This window comes from Octodon degus, unplaced genomic scaffold, assembly GCF_000260255.1.
Source record: "Octodon degus isolate 3935 unplaced genomic scaffold, OctDeg1.0 scaffold00193, whole genome shotgun sequence".
NCBI lineage: Eukaryota > Metazoa > Chordata > Mammalia > Rodentia > Octodontidae > Octodon > Octodon degus.
In genome coordinates this window covers 2,711,421-2,736,264 of record NW_004524769.1, presented here as the reverse complement: position 1 = coordinate 2,736,264, position 24,844 = coordinate 2,711,421, and the positions used below count along the sequence as shown (strand labels likewise).

At 41.9% G+C, this 24,844-nt stretch overlaps 2 protein-coding genes across 3 annotated transcripts in view; one reads left to right on the top strand and one right to left on the bottom strand.

Annotated features, from left to right (window-relative positions):
- Positions 1 to 401, bottom strand: part of Kif18a (kinesin family member 18A) — a 70,262-nt gene extending 69,861 nt beyond the window's left edge. Inside the window, exon 1 of the mRNA XM_023704230.1 lies at positions 318 to 401. The gene's annotated coding sequence lies outside the window, so the exon portion shown is untranslated. The remainder of the gene's footprint in view (positions 1 to 317) is intronic.
- Positions 402 to 2,853: 2,452 nt separating this feature from the next.
- The window catches only part of Mettl15 (methyltransferase like 15), a 232,631-nt gene continuing 210,640 nt past the window's right edge, over positions 2,854 to 24,844 (top strand). For both annotated transcript variants that reach the window (XM_023704232.1, XM_004644111.2), the window contains exons 1-2: positions 2,854 to 3,040; positions 6,395 to 6,681. In XM_023704232.1, the coding sequence (XP_023560000.1) occupies positions 6,412 to 6,681 (270 nt within the window). In that variant the 5' untranslated portion in view covers positions 2,854 to 3,040; positions 6,395 to 6,411. The remainder of the gene's footprint in view (positions 3,041 to 6,394; positions 6,682 to 24,844) is intronic.

Sequence of the window (24,844 nt, the reverse complement as noted above, 5' to 3'; positions counted from 1 at the left end):
GGAGGAGCGCGGGCCCCGGAGTCGGGCAGGACCTCCTGCCGCACGGTGCTGGACAACCCAGGTCCCTTTAAAGGGACCCAAGATGCCCTTTAAAACTTCCGCCTTCCTCTCGTTGCCGCGGGGGCGGGCAGTGCAGGGCCAGATCGGCGTCCTGGGCCCGCGCCTTCCCCTCTGAGACCCCCCAGCTCCGCCCCACCCTCAGGCAGGTCCCAACGCTCCCGTAGATCCAAGGCGCCGGACCCCCGCTTCCAGCAAAGTCGTTGGCCTGAAGGGGCGTCCTGAGCTCAGACTGCCCTCCCCCAGTACCTCTCACTCACCCAAGGCCCACAGGACAGCTCCGTTACCACCGCGCTCCAATATCCGCCTCCGGGCGCGCCACACACTCCACCACAGATTCAAACCCAAGCCAGTTTGCTCGCCTCTGCGCCTCATTCGCTGTCGTTACTGTGACGTCACCACGTCGGACGTTACCCCCTTTGCGCGCCGCCGTTAGAAGCCCAGAGACTCTGTAGCGCGGCGAGTAGAAGGCGCTCGCTAGCCCGTCGCCGTGGCAACGCGAGCGGCCGTTTCCGGAGGCGGGGCCCGGAGTGGGCGTGGCTAGCCGCAGGTGCGGGCGGGAACCCGCCAGCTGGAAGACAGTTCCGCAAGGACCGGTTCCTCAGAGCCCGGGGTGGCGGTGGGGTGCACTAGTGGGCTCTGGTGCACCGCCTGACGGGGAGCGCTCTCTGGCTTGCAGCTCCTGCTTGGGAGCGGCGGGGCCTACCTCACTAGCTGGTCCTGCCCTTTGGCTCCCGGCCCCATGGCTTCGTTTCTCCGGAGGACCATGTCCAGCCCCGAGCCCACTAGGGCTGTCCCCTGTGCTGCTGCTTTTGTTACAGTGTCCAAAGACTGCAGTAGGAAACACATTCAGTCGGAGAAATTGACCTGGTTTCCTATTGGGTGGAGCAATTTTTAAGTCTCAGATGTATGTTTTGTTTCAGACTGCATTTTGACAAGAGAAAATGAGTGTCTGGGAAAGAAAAGGAAATGGATATGCTGAGATAACTCCTTTTCGTTTGTAAGGATATTTTTATTTTATTGTATTTTTTCTGTTTTTTTTTTTAGCTGTGAAGAGAGCCTAACCAGGAGCGAGGCCATGTGTGCTAGGCAAACCTGCGCTGAGCTATATCCTGGCTCCTCAGGATATTTTACATATATTTGAACTGATCTGTTTTTCTTTACATCACTGCGTGTATTCATGCAGCAAATATTGATAGTAGGTTATGGACACAGCATAATAAGCTGTGAAGTTAACTCCCTGTGCTCCTGGACTTCATAGCTTAGGAATTCAGCATCACTATATACATAGGATATATGATTGCAGAGAATTGTGAGTGAAAAAAGCATGTGGAACACCTATATTTTACATTTAGTGAAAGAAATCAGGAGCACTGTATTAAGTAATGCTATGTGTACGTACACTGGGTAAGCCTCCAATAAAGTCACTTATTTCTGGTTGTAGTATATGTATATTAGCTAGCAATAGTTTTGTGGTGATGGATTAAAGTTGAGAATCCTTTATTTTATTATACATATGTCTGCACTAGCTTTTTACCATTGATGTCTTGGGCTTTTATTCATTACATATGTTAATATCTTGATTCGCAAAACAATCATGAGATGTACATACAGTAGTCCTTCGTTATTTTGCAGCTCAACTTTTGCCGACTCACTGTTTCACCGGTTTTCAATAAATATTAATCTGAATTATATATGGCAGATTTTTCGCTACATCGCGGGATTTTTCAGTACCATACAGTATAGGTATAGTGTTAAAATTATGTAGATTTACAAGTTTAGAAAATGGCTAAGAACATTGGAAGTGCTTCTAAAAGTGTGGGAAAGTTTTGTAAGAGTGTAGTAAGGGTTTATAAAGCCTTAAAAAATCTATATAAATGCTAAAATAAGTATAACGTCGCTACTTCGCTGATTGCCACTTATTGTGGGCATGCCTGGAACGTATCTTCCATGATAAGTGAGGGACTGCTGTGCTGTTACATTTTGGTGATAGAAAATTGGTATTTCATAAAATCCCTCAAGGAAAATATGTTTTTAATTGTACATAGAGGCCCATTTAGAATTGAGCTATCTCGGAAATACATTGTGGGTCAAGTGACAGCAAAATGATGCCTTACTGAAGTCTGAAAGTGTACCTGTCATTCCATTTTCTTATGAAATTGCTTTAATCATCAAGGATTAAGTAAACAGAAGTGTTTCAGTTTTGTCTTATGTTGGCATCCATGTTGTGTAGGCTGCATAGTCCTGCAGTTATGTCCACACCTCTTCCAAGTACTGACTGTACTCTAAATTTCAATTTAGGGCTATGCTGGCTGTGTAGCAGTTTTGTTTGTTTGTTTTTGTTTTGCAGAACCAGAGATTGAACTCAGACCCTTGCGCTTGCCAGCCAAGCACTGATTCTACTAAGCCATCTCTCTAGCCCCAAGCAGAGAGATTTTTGGCACTATAGTCAATGCCATTAATGTGCCAGCTGACTTCTCTTGTTTGGTAAGACATTCAGGAGCTATAACACAGGATAAGACAATGGCGTATTTTGTAACTAAATGAAGGATATAAAGAACAAAAATATTCTGAATGCCCGGAGCTAAGAAGGAACGATTTTCCACCTTTTGTTAGTAATTAGAATACTATATAACTGCCATGGTATTAGAATTCAAATTTAATGTGTTTTCATAGTAAACCAAAGTACAGAAAATAAAGTACACACTGTGTGTGTGTGTGTAAAAGTAAAAGCGATTTTAACCATGAGAATGGTGACCCCCCTCCCCCCCAAGTCCTTTGCAAATCTCAGCCTATTTGTATGACAGGGACCTTTCGCAGCCCCGGAACCAAAAGCTCGCGGGCCTCAGTTGCGGGCGGACGTGGGCCCGGCCTGTCCGTCCGTGCCAGGTTCCCCCGCGTCTGGGACGACTGGCGGGAAAGTTCAGGTTCGCCGGCAGCAGTGGTCACCTCTGGCCGGAGTCCGAGGCCGCCGGCTCTTCAGGTGAGCAGAAGGCGGCGGAGGCCGCAGCCCTCGTGTGCGGCGGGGAGCGCCCGCCCGCCGGCTCCTGGCCTGAAGCGGGCCCCGCCGGGTCCCAGCGCGGCAGGGCGGACCCCTCCACTCTCCCTGCCGTCGGGGGCTGGCCTCCCCGCGCAAGCCTCGTCGGCTCCCGGGGCGCCCTCCAGGGAGCGCAGTAGGCGGGCCGGCTTAGCACCCCGAAGAGCGGCTCAGCGGGCGCGCCCGAGCCTCGTTTCCTACGACAGCCGGCTGCCGGCGGGGCTCGGGCTCCCCGCGAACCGACCTTTGAGAAGTTGGAGGTCGGGGGCCTCCGGGCGGCCGCACAGCCGGTGTGGACCCCGCTTCCCTGCTGCTCGGTCTGTGAGAGGAAACGCGGACAGCCCTAACTCAGTGGAAGGGGAGGCGCCTCCCCGCACCCCACGTTCAGGCGTGATCAGAGAAGCACCCGAGAGGAGGGTGAGTCGTTCGTAGCCCTCTCTTTGCTGACCTAACTTAGGGGCTAGTTCGTTCATGATAAAATCTTTAGGCCTTGTACCTTGAGCATAATTGAAAAAGTACGTAAAGACTGAAAAGCATTGAAAAGCATGATAGCGTTTGTTTGGGTGGCTGCAGCGTTGCTTGCCTTTCCTCAGGTAGTTCTGATGCCCGCGTTGGAATTGATGGTTTTTTAAGATGATTGAAATCTACACGTAGGGTGTACATTGCCATAATACTCCAGATTCTATAATATAGAGCTCTTTATCGAGTGTCTTCTTTTGCCTACACCGCAGCATTCCATCATTTATGAGTGGAGCCAGGCCAAGCCATAGGCTGCTGCTTCCTTAAAAAAAAAGAAAGAAAGAAAGAAAAGCAAATGATGAGATGATTCACATATGTAGTCAACAGAATTAAAGTCATTAAATTACATGAATTTGCAAAATCGTTCTAGTGAGTTTTGTTTATGGCATGGGGAGATTACAGGTTCTGGGAATAGACTCCTCGAGGGCTCTTTATGTAATTTTTGGCAAGTTATTTACTATCTCCATTTTCCTTTTTTGGTAAAATGAAATAATACGAACCTTCGAAAGGGACTGTAAGATTTGAATGAATTAGAATTGAGAATGTGGTAAGTATAGTAGGTACTCACTAAATGCTAAATAAATATTAGACACTATTTTGAAAGCCATTACTAAGTTATGGGGTAATCAGCTTTGTTTTGTGTGCGCTTTCCCAAAAGCCCAAGGCATAAATAACAATTTGTCTAATTTGTCCTTGTTTAATATCCAGATTTAAAAACTCATTTATATATATATATATATATATATATATATATATATATATTTAGTACAAGGTCGACAGGGCCTTGCAGCACAGATTGGACTTTATTGATCCTTCCTGTTTTTCAGCCTCCCAAGCACTGGGATTACAGGGATTACAGACACATGCTGCCACACCCAGTCTCAGTTTTATCCCAGCAGGACCCCCCAGGGACAGGGCTGGCACAGCAGACCAGGGATGGAACCCTGGGCCCCAGCGTTTGCCTAAGCAGGCGCTTTAATCCACTGAGCTCTCTGGCCTACCCTTAACAACTCGTTTCTACTGTGGCCTACAGTGCATGAGCCCCACTGCGCAGCTGGCACCCGCAATAAACATCCTGGATCCGAAAATAAAACAAACCCCTCATTTCTAATCTACTTTCTTTTTGCCAGTTTTTTTCTATGTCATGATGCCACATAATTCATTGTATTATCTCTTTAGTAAAGTTGGCATCTTTTATCCTCAAATAATATCTTGTTCAAATTACATTTATGTAATGTATATATGTGCAAAGTGCTTTGTTTTGCTGTTTGTGATTATGTAATGTATATATGTGCAAAGTGCTTTGTTTTGCTTTGTTTTGCTCTTTGTATTTTCTGATGAAAAGTAAATGAATGGACTGGGAATATAGATCAGTGGCAAAAACATCTGCCTGGCAAGCACAAGGTCTGGGGAAAAAAACAAAAGTAAAATAAATGGAGACATTTAGTTTGAATGTGTTTCTTGAAGAATTTAGAGAACACATGGTTTTTGGTAGGATCACTTAGGTGAAAATTCCTACAGTGAAGATTGCTAACAGTGTGTATGTTGTAAGCACTAGAATTTATCTATATGCCCCACCCACCAGGAAAATGTTATTAACCACTTAGTGTACATCTGATTTTGTGGATACAAAGGTATGGATCTTAACTCATAATCCATGAGGAAAGAAGAATAGTGCTCACTAGGTATTTTGCTTATATTAAAAACACTCCTTCAGAGTAGTTGGATATAATGTTTAATGTTTTCAGACTATCTGCTGTTAGTATTTCATAAATAACTTTTCACCTTTGCATTTAAAAGAATTGCAACTTGTAGAAGAAAATGGAGCCAGCAGGAGAAGATCAAGAAATGTATCAATTGTTCAATTAATTTTTGAGTAGAGGGAGCAGACAGAGCTGAGTTAGTTGAGGTAAAGATATGTGCTCAGGACCAGCAGACTCCAGCTTCAGTTCCTGGCACCCCCACAGCATCTGAGCAAATGAACAGCAGCGTTGGTGTGGAAAGCCAAGGTGTGCTCTGATGAGCGTGTATATGTCTATAAGTGATGCGGGCTCTGTTAAGATGTTTCCTCAGAGACTGACCACAATGAACCCACAAGATTTTCACAGACTGACCATCTTCCTTTCCTTTTAGACTTGCATGTCTAGTGATTTCCCAGGAAGGATCTTTAGTACAAATATGAGAATTTTGCATTATGAGGAAAGCAAACAAAAGCTAGAAATAAAAGGCCAGGGGGCTGGGGAGATAGCTCACTGAAAATAAGTGCTTGCCTGGCAAGTGCAAGGTCCTGAGTTTGGTCCCTGGTACCACACACACACACACACACACACACACACAATAATAATAAATACATAAATAAAAAGTAATAAAAGACCATCTGACTATAATCTAGGATATTTGTCATCCCTTTAGATCTAGATAGATAATTTTAACTCATTGAAACCATTCTTTAGAGTTAAGGTTTGAAAATGTGTATTTCACAAAAAAATGACTGAATAACCAATTTTCTTATCCTTGCTGGTTAAAGCAAAGCCTTAATGGTTTTAGACCTTGTTAGACCATACTAACATTCATATTTAAGTTATGTCTCTGCATTTACTCAGGCTCCTTATTTCATGGAAGGTGGTTAGTCACCTTCGCTTGCTCAGATCGAGAGTCCCAACTGGTGATGTGTCAGTGCACATTCGTTTTCTCCCAAGTATCTTAGCACTGTTTTATTAAAAACAGAACAAAATAAAAAACCCCCAACAATTACCATGTTTTGAATTTCTTTTTTCCTAGATTTGTTGATCTACAGAATGCTTCGGTACCTGTATTTTTGTAGACCATATAAAAAGTGTTTTTCATACTGGTTGGAATCTGACATAGTTAATTTAGGTGTCTGGCAAAGAAAATTACACACTACAGCAAGAAGGTGTAATGAATATAAAGCCCAAGAGCAAGCAGGTCAAACTGGAACTCAGGAATTACACACATCTCAAAACAGAGATTCGGATGCAGCGGCTAAATTGCATGTTCCAGTAATGGTGGATGAAGTTGTTCGTTGTTTGGCGCCACAAGAAGGGCAGGTGAGCAGTTTTGTTTTTTATCTGTTCACATGTTTAAATTGAGATGGCTTTGCTTATTCTAGTCACCATTTTAAAGAATACAATCCAGAGTCACAGATGTATTCATGAGGTTTTACAATCACAGCTATTGTACGTAATTCAGGAATATTATTCTGTCCCTACTAGGAAACCTTATACCCATTAACATTCAGTCCACATTAAGTTCGTTTCCTCATCCCTCGAAACCACTTAACTACTTTCTGTCTTTATGTGGATTTGCCTGGTTTGGACATTTTATATAGATTCATGTAATACCATGGCATTTTGTGTTTGCTTCTTTTCCCCAGTGTTTTTTTTTTAATACAGGGGATACAGGGTCTTACTACATGGATTGGACTTGTAGTGATCCTCCTGTTTTCAGCCTCCCAAGCGCTGGGATTACAGATGTGCACCACCATGCCCAGTCTCATATTCGGTCTCAGTGCACGCCTGGCACGGTATGCCGAGGATCAAACACTGACCGCTGCGCTCTGTCCAAGCGCTTTAGTCTGCTGAGCTCTCAGGCTGGCCTACATTTTTTTTTTCCCCAAGCTTTGCCCATGTTATAGGATGTATTTGTACTTGGTTCCTTTTGCTTCAGTGGTGCTTGTGATCAGTCCCAGGGCTCTGTGCATGCTTGCTCTCCCAATGAGCCAGACCCCTAGCCTGACTTCTTTTTTATGGCTGAATCATTCTGTGGTATGAACATGCCACACTTTGTTTATCCACTTACTGGTTGATGAGCATTTTTGTTGCTTCTACTTTGTTGCTGTTGTCTGTGTGGCTATTATGAACATTTATGCAGAAGTTCTTATGTGTGCATAGGGGTTTAGTTCTTTGATAAAAATACCTGAGAGTTGCCAACATTGTGCTTCTTGTGCTTTAGGCCAGGATGAAGTTTCACAGGGTTACTTGAGCAATAGCAACACAGCAACAGTGGATCAGATGACCACTGAGTTCCTACCAGAAGGGCAGCACATACAATGTGAATACGCGGTCAAGGGGGCAATTTAGGGACGATGACAGGGTTTTCATCCCATCCTTCAGAATCCTTTTTTTTTTCCCTGAAAACTTTGGAATAGTTCATTTCTGAAATAAACCAAAGGTGACTGAAATCATGAAAAGTGAAAGTGCAGATAAAGGAGAGCTAATTTGTGCAGAGTGTGTGTATGGGGATGTGTATGAAGCGTGACAGAGAGTTGGCTCATGAAGTGTAGAACCCTTCACCTGCAGGGTAGACTTGCTGGTTGAAGACCTAGGGAAGCAAAGCTGCAGTTGAGCCCAGAAGCAGCCAGTCTACTGATGTTCCAGTAGGCATCATTTCTGTTGCATTAAAGCCTTTAACAGATTGGCTGAGGCCCCCGCAGTGTGGAGGATAATCTGCTACCCTCGGAGTTCACCAGAGTAAATGTTGTTCTCACTCTAAAATCACCTTCAGAGAAATATCCAGTATAATATTTGACCAAATATTTGGGCACTGTGACCGAATATGTGAAATTATCATTATATGAAATTATCTCTGTCATACCTGTCTTGCTTTGTTGCTGGCAAGATTAGATAAGGTCTTTTTCATGAAATGCTTTCAAATCAATTACGAGGTCCCAAAAATGTTAGGTGATGTGATATCGCAAAAAAGGCTGGAACAGTTTTGATAATTAAGTACATTCATGCAAGAAAAATATATTTAAGGGTAAATTTTTTCAAATGCTTGCTTATCTCTTAATACTGATAGTAGTTTTAGTGTATTGACGTTAGAAATAAAATTCTTTGTTTTAGAAGCTATTGCTTTTACCTGAGTCACATATTTTCATTTTAAACATCATGTCTTGCTGCTTTTTTTCAGCATGTAGGAGTATATGCAGATTAATAGCAAAGATTTAGGAGCAAAGATTCTGGAACGACTGGACTGTTTCGGTCTCATCTGTCTATGATATGGCCCATAAACACACACACACACACACACACACACACACACACACCCTTTAAAGTTTTTTTCTGAAGGTTCAAGTTGGATGAGGCAGTTTTCATGAAGTAACTGCCAAGCTATATGCATAAGAGAAGAGACGTTAAATGAACTCAATGTTGTTCATATAAAAGCCATCAGTGATAAAAAGGTTGTCTTCATAAAATTATTTACCTCTCCTAAGACAATGTTTGCATAACAAAATAATTCCTGCATTCTCATGGTAGTTTATGTGTGTAATGCTTATAGCTTAATGCAGTCACATTCTAGGGACTCTAAAATAAATATACATAAAATACAAACTAGATAATTAAATGGGATAGGACTTTGTGTTGAATGCAACTTATTTAATGAAATCCCTTTATTTTCTTTAAAGATTCATAGTGCAAAGATAGCAATGAAAACCTATACATAAGTGGATTTTTAAATATATATTTCGTATAGATTCACACTTACAGCCTGTTGGGGCAAGTGTGATCAGTGGCTTGAATTTGACTTCTCCAACCTCAAGAGCCAAAGAAACAGTATCAATTTAGTGAATCCTGGTGGCAAAACCAAATATTTATTTTGTCCTAACCCACAGAGTATAAAAACAAACAAAAAGAAACTCTACTAATTTTCCTAGTAAGTTTGTAGCCTGTCTGTCTTTTTCTAAAACCAAATGTAATAAAGTTAGATGCTTTGACAGCTTGACCTACCTGACTGGCATTTCATGCCATCCAAATTTCTGACACAAGTACTGGTGGTTTATTTTGACATTTCCATTGGTCTGATCTGGGTTGGGTTGTCCAGTAACTTTTTATAGAAAGTTTAATTTTATGATTGTTATTTCTGAAAGCTTGCATGTGAGGTGCACATAGTGAGGATGTTATTCTCCCCTCTTGGGCTGTCTAGCAGGCAGTTTTATTCACTATTCCCTTAATCCTCAACTAATAAAAAACTGGTGAGAGTCCTCGGAAAGGAAAGGCCGGCGCTCCCTGCCAAGGCCATCGTTTGCTTCTCTGCTCTGAGCCTTTGCCCCAAATCATTTCTCTTGTGCAGTGTGAGGCGTACGCTCACTTGTGTCAGCCACCTGCTCAATGGTAGCTTTCTGCATCGCCTCTGGGGGTGAAGGCACAGATGAGACTTCTGGTCATGAGGAGAGCTTCGCAAAGTCTCTCTCTCTGTCTCTCTGTCTCTCTGTCTCTCTGTCTCTCTGTCTGTCTGTCTCTCTGTCTGTCTGTCTGTCTGTCTGTCTGTCTGTCTCTCTCTCTGTGTCTCTGTCTCTGTCTGTCTGTCTTTATCTCTCTGTGTGTGTGTGTGTGTGTGTGTGTGTGTGTGTGTGTGTGTGTGTTTTATCGGGGATGGAACTCAGGACCTTTCACTTGCCAGACAAGTGCTTATTCTACTGAGCTGTCTCCCCAGCCCATGCAAAATTTCTTGATACAGCTTTAAGTGAAGTCTAGGTCATTTTATAGTTACTTATTTTTTCTTTAATATTTAAAAGATACTGATTTAAAGTAAATGCTTGCTTTTGGAATGTCTTATAAATCACAGTTAGTTTACTACTGTCTACTGGTATTAAATTAGCTTTCTAGATATATTTACAATTTTCTAGTTTGAATTATGTGGGAAATATACCTTCTTACCTTCCACTCCCTTGTGAGCAGCAGAGGAAACTACTGTTTTCTCCATGCTTAGTTTTTATCTTACGTTCTGGTGACAGTTTTTTGGGTTTTTTTGTTTGTTTGTTTGTTTTCATTTTTTGTGGTGCTAAGGATTGAGCCTAGGGCCTCATTGCAAGTCAGGAAGCTGTTCTACCACTGAGCTACACCTCCAGCCCAATACTTTTCTTTGTAAAAGCTACATTATGCTCTGTATAATAGAAATCTCTTAACATCTGAAAATCTTTCTAATTTTTAATGCAGAGTAAACATCAAAGAGAAAATGTTACAGCTATGTTTTCTCTCTTTAATACTGTAGACTGACAACCAAGGAGTAGTTTATTTTGCTTGACAACAAATTTTCAGTCAGGATCTCTTCTAAGGGACAAGAGTAGCAGCATAGTTAACAGACAGTTTTCCTTAGAAAGACCTTTTATGATTTCAGATGGAATGGTCTCTAGCAGGGTGTAGTGTGGTTGGTCTGTTATTTCTTAAAATAGAGGTTTCTTGAGAGAAAATGTATTTCCAGTTGCCTTCTATCTGAAGAATGTTTCCATCTTAACGTCATATAGCACATTGAGTGGCCTTCATGTTAAAATGTCTTCTGCAGTGTGGTATTTCAGTACTGTGCTGGTAAATGTTTAACACTTGGCTCTGGGAATGAGACGTGGATGTGATTAAAAAACAAAACAAAACAAAAAAGCCTAAACCCTGATTTTTGGTGTTTGTACATTTTCATGTTATAGAGTCTTTCTGTTGCCCACTTTAAACTGCCAACCTGAGGTTGCGGAATAGGGATTTGGTTTCTGCCTCCTTCTTCATTTGACTTTTATGTTGACTGTACATGCAGTCTTCCACATGCTGTGACCGTTTCTTCTCCTGTGCTCTTGCATGTGCTTTCCCTTGTGGCCTGAGTGCAACTTAAAAAATTCATATTTTAAAACCTGAGTTTGTAAGTTTTGCTCTTCAAGTGCCTACAAAAAATTAGCTACTCTTTTCTTTCCCCTTAGAATCTGGTCCCTTTTAAAATTATGGGCTACTTTACACTGTAAACGCCTTTTTCTTTGTTGCCATTAGAATGGAAGCTCATACAGAACAGGAGTAAGTTTTCCTTCCCAGTTTGGATGTTATTGAGGGTTGAACTCGGGACCTTGTTAGGCAGGGACTCTGCTCTGAGCTATGTCTCAGCTCTCTCATTTTGCGACAGGGGCTAACTGAAGTTGGTTGACTTCCAACTTGCGATCCTCCTATCTCAACCTCCAGGCAGCTGGGATTATAGGCAGTGGCCACTGCACCTGGTCCTTTTTTGTATTTCTAGCACCAGCAGGATTTCTGATTTACAGTGGGAAGGTATTACCCATCACTGGTGTCCTGCTAGTGTTGCGAGTTGATTTAATGTATTGCCTTCTTGCTACCACGTTGTCACCTGAAGGTGGTGCTGTCTTTGGGCTCTGCCTTATACAGTGATGAAAGAAGTTCTCCTGATTCTTCTTCTTCTTTTTTTTTTTTTCTTTTGTTGGAATGAGGGATTGAACTCAGGCCCTTGTGCTTGCCAGGGAAGCGCTTATTCTACTGAGCCATCTCCCTGGCTCCAAAGTAGAATTTGGCTGGAGCCTACCTTTTTCTTTTTTTGGTACCAGGGATTCAGCTCAAGACCTTGTGCTTGCCAGGTAGGTGATTCTTTTAATAAATCTTAAAAATATTTCATTTAAATATTTCCAATAAGTGTGGTTGGCTTGAGCTGTGGTGCAGATCCATCGAGGAGCAGGTCTTCTCCCTTGTGCATGGCTCCAGGGTTGGCCTCCAGGGTCACACACAGAAGTCATTAACCTGAGCTCTTGGATGTGTTAAGAATAACAATATATTAGTTCCATGAACTATATTAGAAGAAAACTCTGGAAATGAACAATATTCTTTTCATATTACTATGTAGTTTCAGAAACTGATGACTGTTTTATAATAGTATGAGAGCAGTCAAGCAGAATTAGTTATTGTGCTAATTTTACTTTTGTAGCTTTAATATTGGTGCATACTTTGTCTAGCAATACTTCTTTTTTTAAACTTTTTTTTTTTTTTTTTTTTGTAATGGGCATTGAATTCAGGCTCTTGCCCTTGCCAGACAGGTGCTTATGTTACTGAGCTATATCCCCAGCCACTGTCTATGAGTACTTCTGAAGAACATCTTTAATATATGTTTAAAAACATCTTTAAAATATGTTTTTATATATTTATAAAAATGTTCATATGAATGGATATATAGGGCCAGGGAGATGGCTCAGTGGAATAAGCACTTCACTGGCAAGCGCAAAGGCCTGAGTTCAATCCCCAATTCTGCAAAAAAAAAAAAAAGAATATATACATTGATATAAACATGTATATGTAAATATAACATGTATAAAAATATGTTTAAAAATTCTATTAGTGTTAGATTTCATGATGAGCTTTATGTTTATTATATGTAAAATTTTATTCATGACGTATTTGTTTTCTGTTATTTAGACTTACTGTTGTTCATTGGGAACCTATACTGCTCAGTGATGTGGTAAACATTTTGCACAGTACTATTAAAATCTTTTTGAGAATAAACTATAGTAAATACAAAATACTTATACAACAATTAAATATTGAACTCATTTATTTAAAAATAATTTTTATAAGGTACTTTACAACAATTATAGTTTATCAAACTAAACTAATATGTACTAATCAATTCTATCTTACCCAAAGTCCAAAATTAAAATTTCTGTTTTGGGGAGATGTGTAGAGGTGCAGGCTGAAGCTACATGATTCTTCTCATGAGAAGTATGTTAATGTTAATTTAAGATGCTTGCTCCTATCATGTTGTAGGACGCTTAAAAACTGATTCAGAAATAAGTTTTTGGTTATCTTTCCAAATTTTACTTGATGTTTATAAAGAAATAAGAGGCCTTTTAGATAAATGAGTTACTCAGGCATTCCTCTCGTGTTAGTCTCTTTAACAGGACTTTAATAAAAATGCAACTTGCATTCTATTCACACTATCATAGGCAATTTTTAAAATAAAGTAGAGTTTTAGATATTACTACTTAATGCAAACGGAAGAGCATGATACAGTCCTCGAAAGCCCTTCACTGATAAAACCCTAACATACTGGAGAAAATCTGAAGGAGGATGGTGAAGCAGTGACTTCTTTATGTGACTCGGAGGTGGAAGGAGCCCTGTCGAGAAAATGAAAGAGAAGCCCCAGAGATTTGCAGAAGATGCAGGATTGTTACCAAAACACACAAAAGAGTCTCTGAAAAGTCAACAGTGAACAGCAGCACAGTGTAAAAGCAACAGGCCAAAGACCTTAGGAGGCACCTTGTCAGAGTGGAGGCCAGAGGGCAAGTAAGCATGAACAGGTGTTCAGTGTCGTGCAGGTACACAGATGAAAACAGCGCTGAGATCCTGTGTGGGCTTACATGTGACAGCGCCAAGTGCTAGCTGCGGGTGGAGCACCAGGAACTCTCATGTGGAGCGCGAGAGCAAAGTAGTGCACCCACCTTGCAAGGCAGGAGGGCAGTTTCTCACAGAATTAAATGCTCTCTCATTGTGCATGCGGGAGTCACTCTCTTGGGATTTCCCAGCAGCATTGAAAGCATGACCACAGAAGTTCTGCGCAGATTGCTGTGCTCGCGGCAGCCTTGGTCATCATCACCACAACTTGGAGGAAGCTCCCATGTTCTTCAGTAAGTGACTTGTGTGCCACCTCTAGACAGTGGAATACTATTCTGTGCTAAAAAGAAGAGAGCTCTGAAACCAAGAAAGGAGCGGAGGAAGCTAAGTGGAAATTACTAAGTGCAAGGGCCATGTTGTAGGTTCCAACCCTATGACGTATGGGAAAAATAAAAAAGATGGAGATAATGAAAAGATCAGAGGTTGCCAGGTCTTCAGGGAGGGGAGTCAGCAGAACATAGGAAAAATGTAGGTTGTATGACATGCTTAACTTCAACACTTAGCGCTATACCTTTGTGCAGACCTTTAAAGCACTCATCACCAAAAGGATTTCAGGTCAAGTCTTCAGTTTCACAGATGTCCTTGCCTGGTTCTCTGGGAGCTCTTGGGGACACTGCTTTTTAAAAATTTTATTTATACATATTTGCAGTACATAATGATTATAGTTATTTATCATGGGGAGTTCTTACATGGACATAACAAAATCTTTTTTTTGTTAAGCAGAGTTTGTGGTTAGTCTCTATACCTTTCAGTTTTCCTGTGAACACAAAATTGGCCTGAAAAAAAGATGTATTAAACAGAAATCATTGATCCAGATAGCATCAAAAGTAAATGTATCTCCATGGTGGAGAAAAATGATATTCTTCCATGTTTAGAAGTCAGATAAATGTACTGAATTTTAAATTTATTAAGACCCATTCTGCTTCAGGAAATAGACCGAAGAAAGCAGGGGCTCATTCTATATGGGAGTGAGGGAGAGGGAGGAGAAGCAGGGGAGGTTTTCTGTCCCCAGAGTGTGTTCCTGTGAGTCATCCTGCATCCTGGTTGCTTTCTATTTAGGCCAGCATTAGTCCCTGATCAATAGTCTAATCATAGCTGCTGCGAAGGCCGGGCCCACTGCGTTGCTCTTGCCCATTGTTCTTCTAAGTCCATATTGTTTTTGTGAAGAGTGGTAGGAAGTGTACCTTGACCTTTTGAGTTTTCATAACGTTTTATTTCACTCTTCCTCCACTGTCTTCTCGGATAATAAACTACTGAGCTGTAAGTAACATACTTAAAATGTTACTTTGTAATAAGTTACAAAGCCTAATGGTGACTCACACTCGTGTGTGTGTGTGTGTGTGTGTGTGTGTGTGTGTGTGTGTATGTATATATATATATATATACATACACACATATACAGAAATATGTATATATATATTTATATATTCACTATACTAGCGTTTATTCCCTTTTTGTTAGACAAATACCATTTACCAAGAAGTACTATGCATTTAAAGATTTTATTTTTCTTGATAAATGTTGTTTTAGAAGGTATGTCCATTTTTATCTATTTTTTATAGACCATGTACTTGGCTTTTTAATCTTCAATATTTGAGATGTTGTTGTATCCATTATGTAGTAATATAGGTACTTATTTTATCCTTGTTGCCCTATTACATAGTGTTTTCTTGTATTTATAATTAAATTCTAAGCTAAAGTCCAATCCATTTGATACTCATCTTTTCTTCTGGAAAGCAAAAAAATTAATTGTAGATGTTGAATATATTCATAAAGATGGAGAATTTTCCATTAGAGGCCAATGTATGCTGAGAGGATATTTTTATTTATTATGTATTATATATAGCATTATATATATCCATCCTTTCCTTTTTTTTTTTTTTGGCTGAACCAGGGATTGAACTCAGGCCCTTGTGCTTGCCAGGGAAGCGCTTCTTCTACTGAGCCATCTCCCCGGCCCCAAATATTTTTAATAATAACATAAACTTCTATAAGATTTTACTGTTGGATGCAATTTTATTGTGTAAAGCACTTTTGGATACTATTTCCTATGCTTTTCATTAGCCTCAATTTTAGTAGTGCTTTGTACAAAACGATCGGAAGTGTCTCCTGTGCTTCTGCTCTCCTGGAACCAGGACAGTCACTGAACTTTGTGGGACCTGAATGCTTCCTGCTCCTGTCAGACACAGTGTGTGGTTCTCATCCACCAGGCAGTTCCTGGCTCTACTACTCAGCCTGTGAGGCTTTCAGGCTCTGTATAGGCCTCTTGACCCCGCTGCAGCCAGTGTGATCTGGTGTCTTAGAGAGCTGCTCACCTCCTGTGCCCAGAGTATGCCAGTCTATAGAGCATGCCATGCCTTTGCTGCCTGGCACAGAAGGGCCTAGGCCCTCTCATGGGCCAGCTTGTTGGACCTCACAGAGCTGCCAGATTTGATCTCTCCTCACAAGGAAACCTTGCATTTTTAATAGCAGAGTAGAATGAGGAATTGCTCAGAGGTGTAGGATAAGCTGACAAGTGCTGTTCAGTAACTGAGGATCAAAAATAAAGACAGGATGGCATGGGAGAAAAACTGTAAAGAGGGTGATTTGAAGGAAAAAAGGGTGGGCACTTAGAAAAGAAACAGACTTTCTGTCCTCTGTATGCTCTTTTTTGGGCACTTATCTACTCTAAGCCTCTTCTCTAGGGTGTTGGTTCCAGTCTCACTTTGTAGCAGAAATAGTGAAACAACTGCAGTTTATCTAGTCCCCCCATTTCAGTTGAACTCCACAGTGGTACATGACCTTTTCCAGGGGCATGGATTAGCATCCCAGGATGGGTTCTTCTTTGATCATCATATGTGGAACCAAGATTTTTTGAGTAGAAAGTCTTAATTTTCCTCTAATTTAAGATGACAAACGGGGCTTCAGGATGTGGCTCAGTGGTATAGCACATACTTAGAATTTAAGAGACCCTATGCAAAATCCCAAGCATAACCAAAATAGTAAACATACCGTACATGAGCATGACCAACTTCTCTTACAGGGACTTTAAATGCAGATGAATTATTTTTAAAAGGGAGAGTAGAGAGATGAGAGAGAAATGTTTTCATATTGGTGCATTTATTTCAGCAATACCATGTTAGTAGTAGAAACCATATAGCTTTTTCTAAAACTCCCCAGGGAACTATCAGCTTAAAGATACAATTGATAGCGTATGTTGTGGTTCAGATATATCCCCGTAAAGTTCCTGAGTTGAACACTTAATTCTCAAGCTCATATGGTAATGGTGTTTGTAGGTGGGGCCTTTGGGAGATCATTAGGATTAGATGAAATCATGGCGATGGCATTAGTGCCTTTGTAAGAAGAGGTGGGTAGATGGCTAGGTTGAGGTGGTGCATGCCTGGAACCCCAGCTCCTGGGGAAGCTGAGGCAGGAAGATTGACTGTTCAAGGCCAATCTGGGAAGTTATGTGGACAGACAAGTATGTATAGCTCACCTATGAAATTTAGGAAGACCCTGTGTTAAAGAAGAAAAGGAGGGGGGAATAGGGAAGAAAGAGGCTGGCAAGCTTGGGTCATACCTCAGTGTTCCTGGGGTCAGTCCTGGGGTGGGGAGGGGAAGAGGAGTCCACCCCAGCATGCTTGCTCTTCTGCACTGTGCAGTGCCCTTTAATTGGTGTAGTCTTTTTTTTTTTCTTTTTTTCTGCCTTTCCCCTGCAATAAGTTCTTATTTTGTCTTGCTTTTTGGAAAAAATTTATTCAACTCTAATCTTTCTGAAGTGTGAGCTTTAGCTATCTGAGAGTACATGTATCTGAATTAAACTTTTCTCTGTTTTGGAATTGAGTCCAGGGCCTCAGTGCTCAGCTGCAGTTCCAGCTCCTTTTTCTTTCTGTTGCAGGACAGGCTCTCATTGAGTTGCTGAGTTGCTCAGTCTGTACTTGGCCTTACGGTCCTCCTGCCTCAGCCTCCTGGCTGCTAGTGAGTTAAATTTTTCCTGATTTACTTGAGGTAGTAATTTTGAATACTTATTGTTATTCTGTTTACTATAACAGTAACATCCTGAGCCAGTGTTTTCCTACTTTAATCCCCAAGTAGCTGTGTGTTTCTGAGAACCCTTTTTGGGATGGGGACTGGTGCTCCTTTCAAGTAGGTCCATGTCTAGCAAAGGCACCTTGGATTCTCATCTCACTATGTGGATTAGGGGCTTGGTTGCTGAGAGCAGTAACACATTAAGTCAGAAAACCCAGAATGTTGGGTTCTGTGCTTCTAGCTTCCATTCCCCACATTTCCTGCCCACCTTGTTGTGGTTATGGTTTTCCTTTTCCTTAGCATCTGTCACTGACTCGCCACACTTCATTCCCTTTTGCTGCTTACACCTGTCCCCTCCTCCTCCTCTGTTCCCTTCTCTGCCCCCTTCACAGCACAATGGCACAGAAGCTCGAGTTGTGCCCATTGCCTTCTTTCAATTTCCCGGTGTTGAGCACAGTGAGGCATGGAGAAGGCATTGCTCAGTGCAGGAGTGGTAGACATAGATGAGGGATAGAGTCCACAGGGGGTAGGTGCTGAGCAGGAGGGACAGCGAGGAGAGGAAGGCTGCTAGCTGTTCCATCTGGGTGTCAGTGTGAAAATGGGATTGTTTTCCCAATTTTCACTGTTTGTACTGAGCCTTATGTGCAAACTCTTCGTGGCCAACGTACAGTGTAGAGTGACGATGCCATGGTTTTAGCTGCTAAGGGCTTCCATTAGCAGGAGAGACACACGTGTACTATGAAGGCATCCAAGTGAATGTGAAGGAGAACGTGGTGTTCTGGGGCCTCCTTACAGGAGAAAGTGCCCACAGAGATGAGGGTCTGGATAAGAGGTGGATTAAAGGAGACCACACAGTTTTCCCAAAGAACGGAGTAGGGTGAGGGCCTCTGGCTGGGAACTGTCTAGGCGAAGTGGAGGAGTGCAAGAAAGCCTGTGCTGAGAATATGTCAGGCTGAGTCCCCTAGTTAGATGGTGTGGTGGTCCTGTCATTACTGAGAATGGATCGGGGCCTGCTGACCATGAGACTTTTGTCCTGGCTAGTGTAAGGAGTGGCAGTAGTTTTGCACTGGAGTGGAGTGGACAGATTGGACAGATTCAGGAAGCAAAAAGCAGAGGACACAGCTGATGTGTATTAAACACTCTTTAAAATTTGATGTGTATTTATATCCTGTCTTAGTACAGGCTGCTGTAGCAACTACCATGGATGGGTTACTTAGGCGACACACAGTTGTACTCTGGCCCAGTGGCGGGTGTCAGCTCCAGAACTCAGCAGATTCTTTGTCTGGCCAATGGGTGAGGGGAAGCACAGAGACTTCCCCTGCTATGGCTGCATCAGGGAGTACAGCCTCCACATATGAATGTGGAAAGGCACAAGCGTTTCATTCAATAAATATCTATAATCAAAATACCCGACACTAAGCCTTTCATAAGGGATAGAAGTTCATAGGGCACACAGTTCCAGAGGCAGAGAGTCCCAAGAGCATGCAGCTGGTATCTGTTTGGCTGTCCTGAGGACCAAATTTCATCTTTATATCATGCACTGGGTCAAGTCCTGAGAATTTAAAACGGAATCTGTTTGTAGTGGAATAAAAACTTCTATACTGTTAATATACACAGCACTATCAAGGTAGATTACTTTTGGATCAAAACGAAGGAGACAATTCTAATTGGAGGAGAATTCTATCTGGAGTCTCCCAGAGGAGATAAAAGCTAAAGCATGAGAAGTAATGAGTTTTCTGTGTGAATAGGGCAGAAAGGAAGGTGAAAGCAACGTTTGCTGAAGAAAGTAGAAGTGGAGAATGTGAAGGAAAATGCAAGACGCACCAGCTGTTGGAAATTTTTCCTGTGGCAGTCCAGGGACCTTGATGCTTTCCTGTCTTGCCTTACCCTCAGGTTTGGCCTGGAATCCCTAGAGTTGAAACTGAAGTGGGAGCAGAAATAGGCAGGAGGTTGACTGAGTTTAAAGAAGCGGACAAGCATCTGAAATGTTCATGGCAGAAGTAGAGGTCTAGAAATAGGAACCGAGCGTGAATATTGAATGCACCATATAGGTGATGTTTAAATTATTGAAGGTGGATATGTTATTGAGGCAGAAAGAAAAAAATACCTTGGATAATATTAATATTGAATATCAAGCTGGTTAAGAATTTTGGAGGCAGAAAAGATGGGTTAAAAGAAGTTGCTGGTTATATAAAGTAAGTTGGATGGTAAATGACTTCCTGGCCTAATTGTATTACTTTAGGACCACTAGCCTACGAGTTGAAGGAAAATTTTCTTTCTAGCCCTGTTAGTAGCTCTAGTAGAAGTTTAAATTTAGTTATACCTTTGGCACTTGCAGTGTTTCTAAAAATATTTAGGATTAACTTTTATCTTACTATTGTTAATATTTTTTGAAGTTCCAAAACACCCACTGTTGGCACACCGATTGCATTATTGTATTTCTTCTAGAAACCTAAATCTGTAAAGAGACTTTTTTGAAACAAAATTTTCATTACTACTACTTTATGTACAATAAATATTACTATATGGATCCAACTAAACGAGTACTTTCAGTGCTACCAATTCCAACAGATTTATTTAGATAAAAGCATATCTTGGAAATTGCTCAGACTGTTCAAAGTATGTCAACTTACTAAATAATAGGTTACTATCTCTGGTCCATTACTGGAATTTTGCTGGATTTCTTTTGATGAGTATAGTTTCATTGCCTTGGATTCATATTTATCCTAGTAGTTGACCTTTTGCCTTTCAGTAGCTACTCTGTGTTCTGTGTTAATTAAGTGACATTGAAGACCATTCGCATTTTGAATGTGATTTCTTAATTATATCTTTTCTTTCATACTTCCTGAATTATAACACTTATTAGTAAAGAGGATAGGGTCTTGTACATGTGTTTCCTTGAGTGCTCTGTGGTCATTTTCTCTTGGTAGCTCTTTTAACCAAGGCAGGAAAATTGTTTTCAGATTTACATGATCATGGTGCTGTATAGATTGTGCAAAAATAAGAAAACCAAGATGAACTGCTCCATCTCTAGATAGGTGTGTGTTGCTGTTCATGAGGTGCTTCTGTGGTGTGTGCCTCTAGGATACATGCGTCGGAATCCTCGAAGATTCATGTTGTCTCTGCCTTTGGAGGGTCCCAGAGTCACCCTTACGTGGAAGTGTTTCTCTAGCACAGTATGTGCTCAACTTTCTGGCTGCTGCTTTAATTGTCAGTAGTCATCAATCCTATGCTATTTATTTTCTAGAAGTGTGGGCAGGTGGATGCATGTTTATACCTTTCCTTACTTTATGCCCAGGGAAAGCTTAGCGGTCCTTGGCTCGAGCTATTACTAAAGGCACCTGGCTGGTGGAGCGCAGCAGTAGGCAAGTAGATCAAGACGCATGGTGTTTTTTTCCTTATGGCAATGAGGAGTCTTTGAAAAATTTTAAGATAAGGAGAGTTGGTGGAGTTTTCCATTTTTATACAGTACTTACATGTATTTATAGGTGAGGAATCTTAACATTTTCTATTAAAGATATAAATATTTGAACTATAATAACCGTAATTAGTGTGTAGAAGGAAGCAATTGAAGGATGAGTAGTTAAGATGAAGTAGTAGATGAAGAAAGGGGAAAAGCCTAAGATACGTGTGTGTGTGTGTGTGTGTGTGAGAGAGAGAGAGAGAGAGAGAGAGAGAGAGAGAGAGAGAGAGAGAGAAAGAGCGCACTAGCAAGCAACCAGATGAGAATATTGCTACATGATTCAGAAGAATTGGGAAGATCAGGCTTGGAGAATGAGAGTAAACTGAAGCTTGTCCTTGTGTATTTGCAGTATGTAACAGGCATGTAGGTTTTCCTGTCTAGAAGCCAGTTTCTTGGAATATTCTGAAGTGTGGAAGAGAAGATCAGAGTAGCAGTAGTATTTTATGGAATCATCAGCAAGGCTGAAATGAGGGAATGAGGTTAGTCAATGATTGCAGGAAAATATTTGTACTGAGGGTAGCAACCTTAAGGAAACTCATGGTGGAGGATACTCCAAGGAAGGGGAACAGAAGGGTGCATGTGATATATGGGGAGCTAGAGACTGGCTGCGCAGTTGCCAAGGGCAGGTTGGTGTGAACTCAGGGTGAGCATCCAAGACATGTGTGCCAGAACCTCAGAGGCAGAGTGGAGGGAGATGATGGGGGAACCAAGGAGCAGAGGTGCAGTGGAGTCAGGTTGGTGTATGGAGGGTACAGGAGAAGAAGGCAAATGTGAGAGCACCTACAGACATTCAGAGGAGAATGGGAGAGAGAAACAGATGGTAGCGAGGCAAAGACAGCTTTGTATGCTGTGAAAGAATGTGTGTATATAGGAAGTAGACATTCGCTTTGGTGAGCATGCAGATGCCAGAGTGAAAGTACAAGAGAAAGAGTGTCCAGTAGCTGCCAGAGTCTTGATTTGTGGACATGGGTTCCACATACTGGCCTTGAGTAGAAGAGAGTCACTTCTTCCTCTGGACTTGAAGTGACAGTGGTCAGATTGCAGACAGTTTTGTAATAGATGATGGGTCTATTACAAAATTTTTTGTAATATTTCTTGCCTACTGCAGAGATCCTAGTTGATGCAGGGTGAAGTGGCCAGTGACTCAGCGGCCCTTTGCCAAACTTCATTTCATTGCATCTCAGATTCCACCCTTGTCTTTTTTGGTGCACCCATGTCTCTGCAGATGTGATAGGATAGGAGAGTTCTTTTTCTAGAAATGAGATAAAAACCAGGTTGACCATTTTTTTTTGGAAAATGAGTGTTTCCCACATAAAGTCAGGGATGCAGCAAAGGGTTGCATTTTAGAATATTTAGGCTTGTAGGTCCCCTGGTCATGCTGTGGAGTCCCCAGTTGGCTAGTGGCTTTGGCTTCTCAAAAGGGAGCTGAGGCAGGATGGTATCCAGCAGATCTGTAGGAGATGGCCCAAGGATGTGGCCGCTGCATGGTTTTATAGAAGGGGTGTTGGGCCACTTGGGATCCCTAGATTATGTTTGTAAACTGCTGTCTGGAAACATTGTAATTACTTTCTTTAATTAATTCATAATCCTTTCTTGGCCCAAAACTTTGTTAAATAGCTATTGATTCAGACACTGAAGACAAACTGACTAAAAATAGAAACTTGTTTATGCTACAAGGACCAATCTGACAGTTCTGCTATCATCACGAGATAATCTTAACTTCTCTGCCTAGTCTCCTTTCTTCACTTTCATTTTTCCCAGAGATCATCTCTTTTTTCCAAATAAAACAAAACCAGTTGCACCTTAAGCCATGAGTATTTTTCCTCATGGGCTTTAAATAATTTCCTATGCAATGTGTCTTACAGCTGAAATTAAATTCTACAAAAGTTGCAGCAAACTTTATTTGGATATTAGCAGGAAAGAAAATAATAAGCAGGCCATCTAGAGCACCATCACTGACTAAGCAAGTCCATTATTGCTGTGCTCCATTTGCACCTCCATGCTAGACCCTGTCTCACTGGTCTGTGTGAGGCTCAGTCAGTGTCTGAAGATGAGTGGTTAGGATAGGGCTTGGGGCACTCTATGTGCTCCATAAAGTTCACACTTATTAACATTACGGCTGACTCATATGACATGAAGAAGACCACAGGTAGTACGGTTGGAGGTGGCAAGCAGAGAAGACCCCAAGTGGGCGTCCATCTGCAGGGACTGGAGTAGTTTTGGTTAAAGAATGGTCTCGGAATTTAACCTACCAATGTAGAGGGACTTGCACTGATGAGAAGTGAGGGTCATTAGATGTGAAAGTGACATGTTGCTGGAGAGTGGTATTTATGAACAGTGCAACTGTGATTGCAACATCTGCCTGTGCGGACTGACAGAGCTGTGTTGTAGTCACTGCCTAAATATGACGAGTGACATTGCTAAATGTGACTTGATTTTCTAAAGTGGAGAGATATTCTTGGTAAAGTGCTTCTCAGTTTATTCAAGTTGCTTTCCTAGAAAATGCAGTATGTATTAAATCTTCCTAAAAATGACTGTGTAAACACAAACACTGTGTGTTCTCATCCATAAGTGGAAGCTACAAGGAGTTGATTTTGTAGAGTAGGATAGTGATTACCAGAGTTTAAGAAGGGATAGGAGACAAGGCTAGAGAAAGTCAGGTGAGGGACACCAAAATACAGTCAGGTACAGGGAATAAATTCTGGCACGCTGCAGGGCAGCAGGGGGACTGGAGTCTTCAAGAACGTGTTGTATATTTTACAGAGGAACTAAGGAAGGACTTCAGAGGTTCCCAACACGAAGAAGTCATGACTGCTTAAGGTGGAATACTTGCTTTCCTGATTTGGTCACGACCTGTTGTAGACATGTACTAAATTATCACACTGTGCTGCATAAATGTATGCAGCTACTACTATAAGTGAACTTTTCAGGAGAAAACATTTATCATATGAGAAATTAAGTACTGTTTCATTGCTTTTGTTCCCTGGCACTCCCGTAGACATCCATCGTCAGTGCTGTGGAGCACAGGCCATGGTTCTGTGTGGCTGCAGTGACCCTGTGTTGCACGGTGGCCCGCAGCCTGGGGCACACCCATTCGCACCAACACCATCGAGTGCTCTCCTTACAGCCCCTGCATATGTGCAGGGGCTCACATTAAGCCTCCCTGGATGGCGCAGAGGAATGGCCCTGTGTGGGTGGGCCTTGGAGAAGGCTTCGCCCATGCCTAGAGACTGAGTGAGACAGGCCACGAGGCAGAGGCAGCCAGCGTTTCCAGTAGATTTTGGTGTCAAATTGCTGTGGCCCGGATGGCAGGGTTTTCTTTCCCTCCCCACCTCCCACACAACCCCAGTTTTGGCATCCCTGGATGCCCAGTTGCGTTGCCACTCAGCAACCCATGTACAGATTGAGTAGACTTAGGGGAGCATAATTGTCACAAAATTTTTAAAATGAATTGGCATTACTTTTGTTTTTACTGTGCTTTTTAAAATATTCTTTTTCCGGGGCTGGAGAGATGGCTCAGTGGTCTAAGGCACCTACTTAGAACAAGCTTGGCAAAGCATCAGGGACCGCAGTTCAATCCCCCAGCACCACATG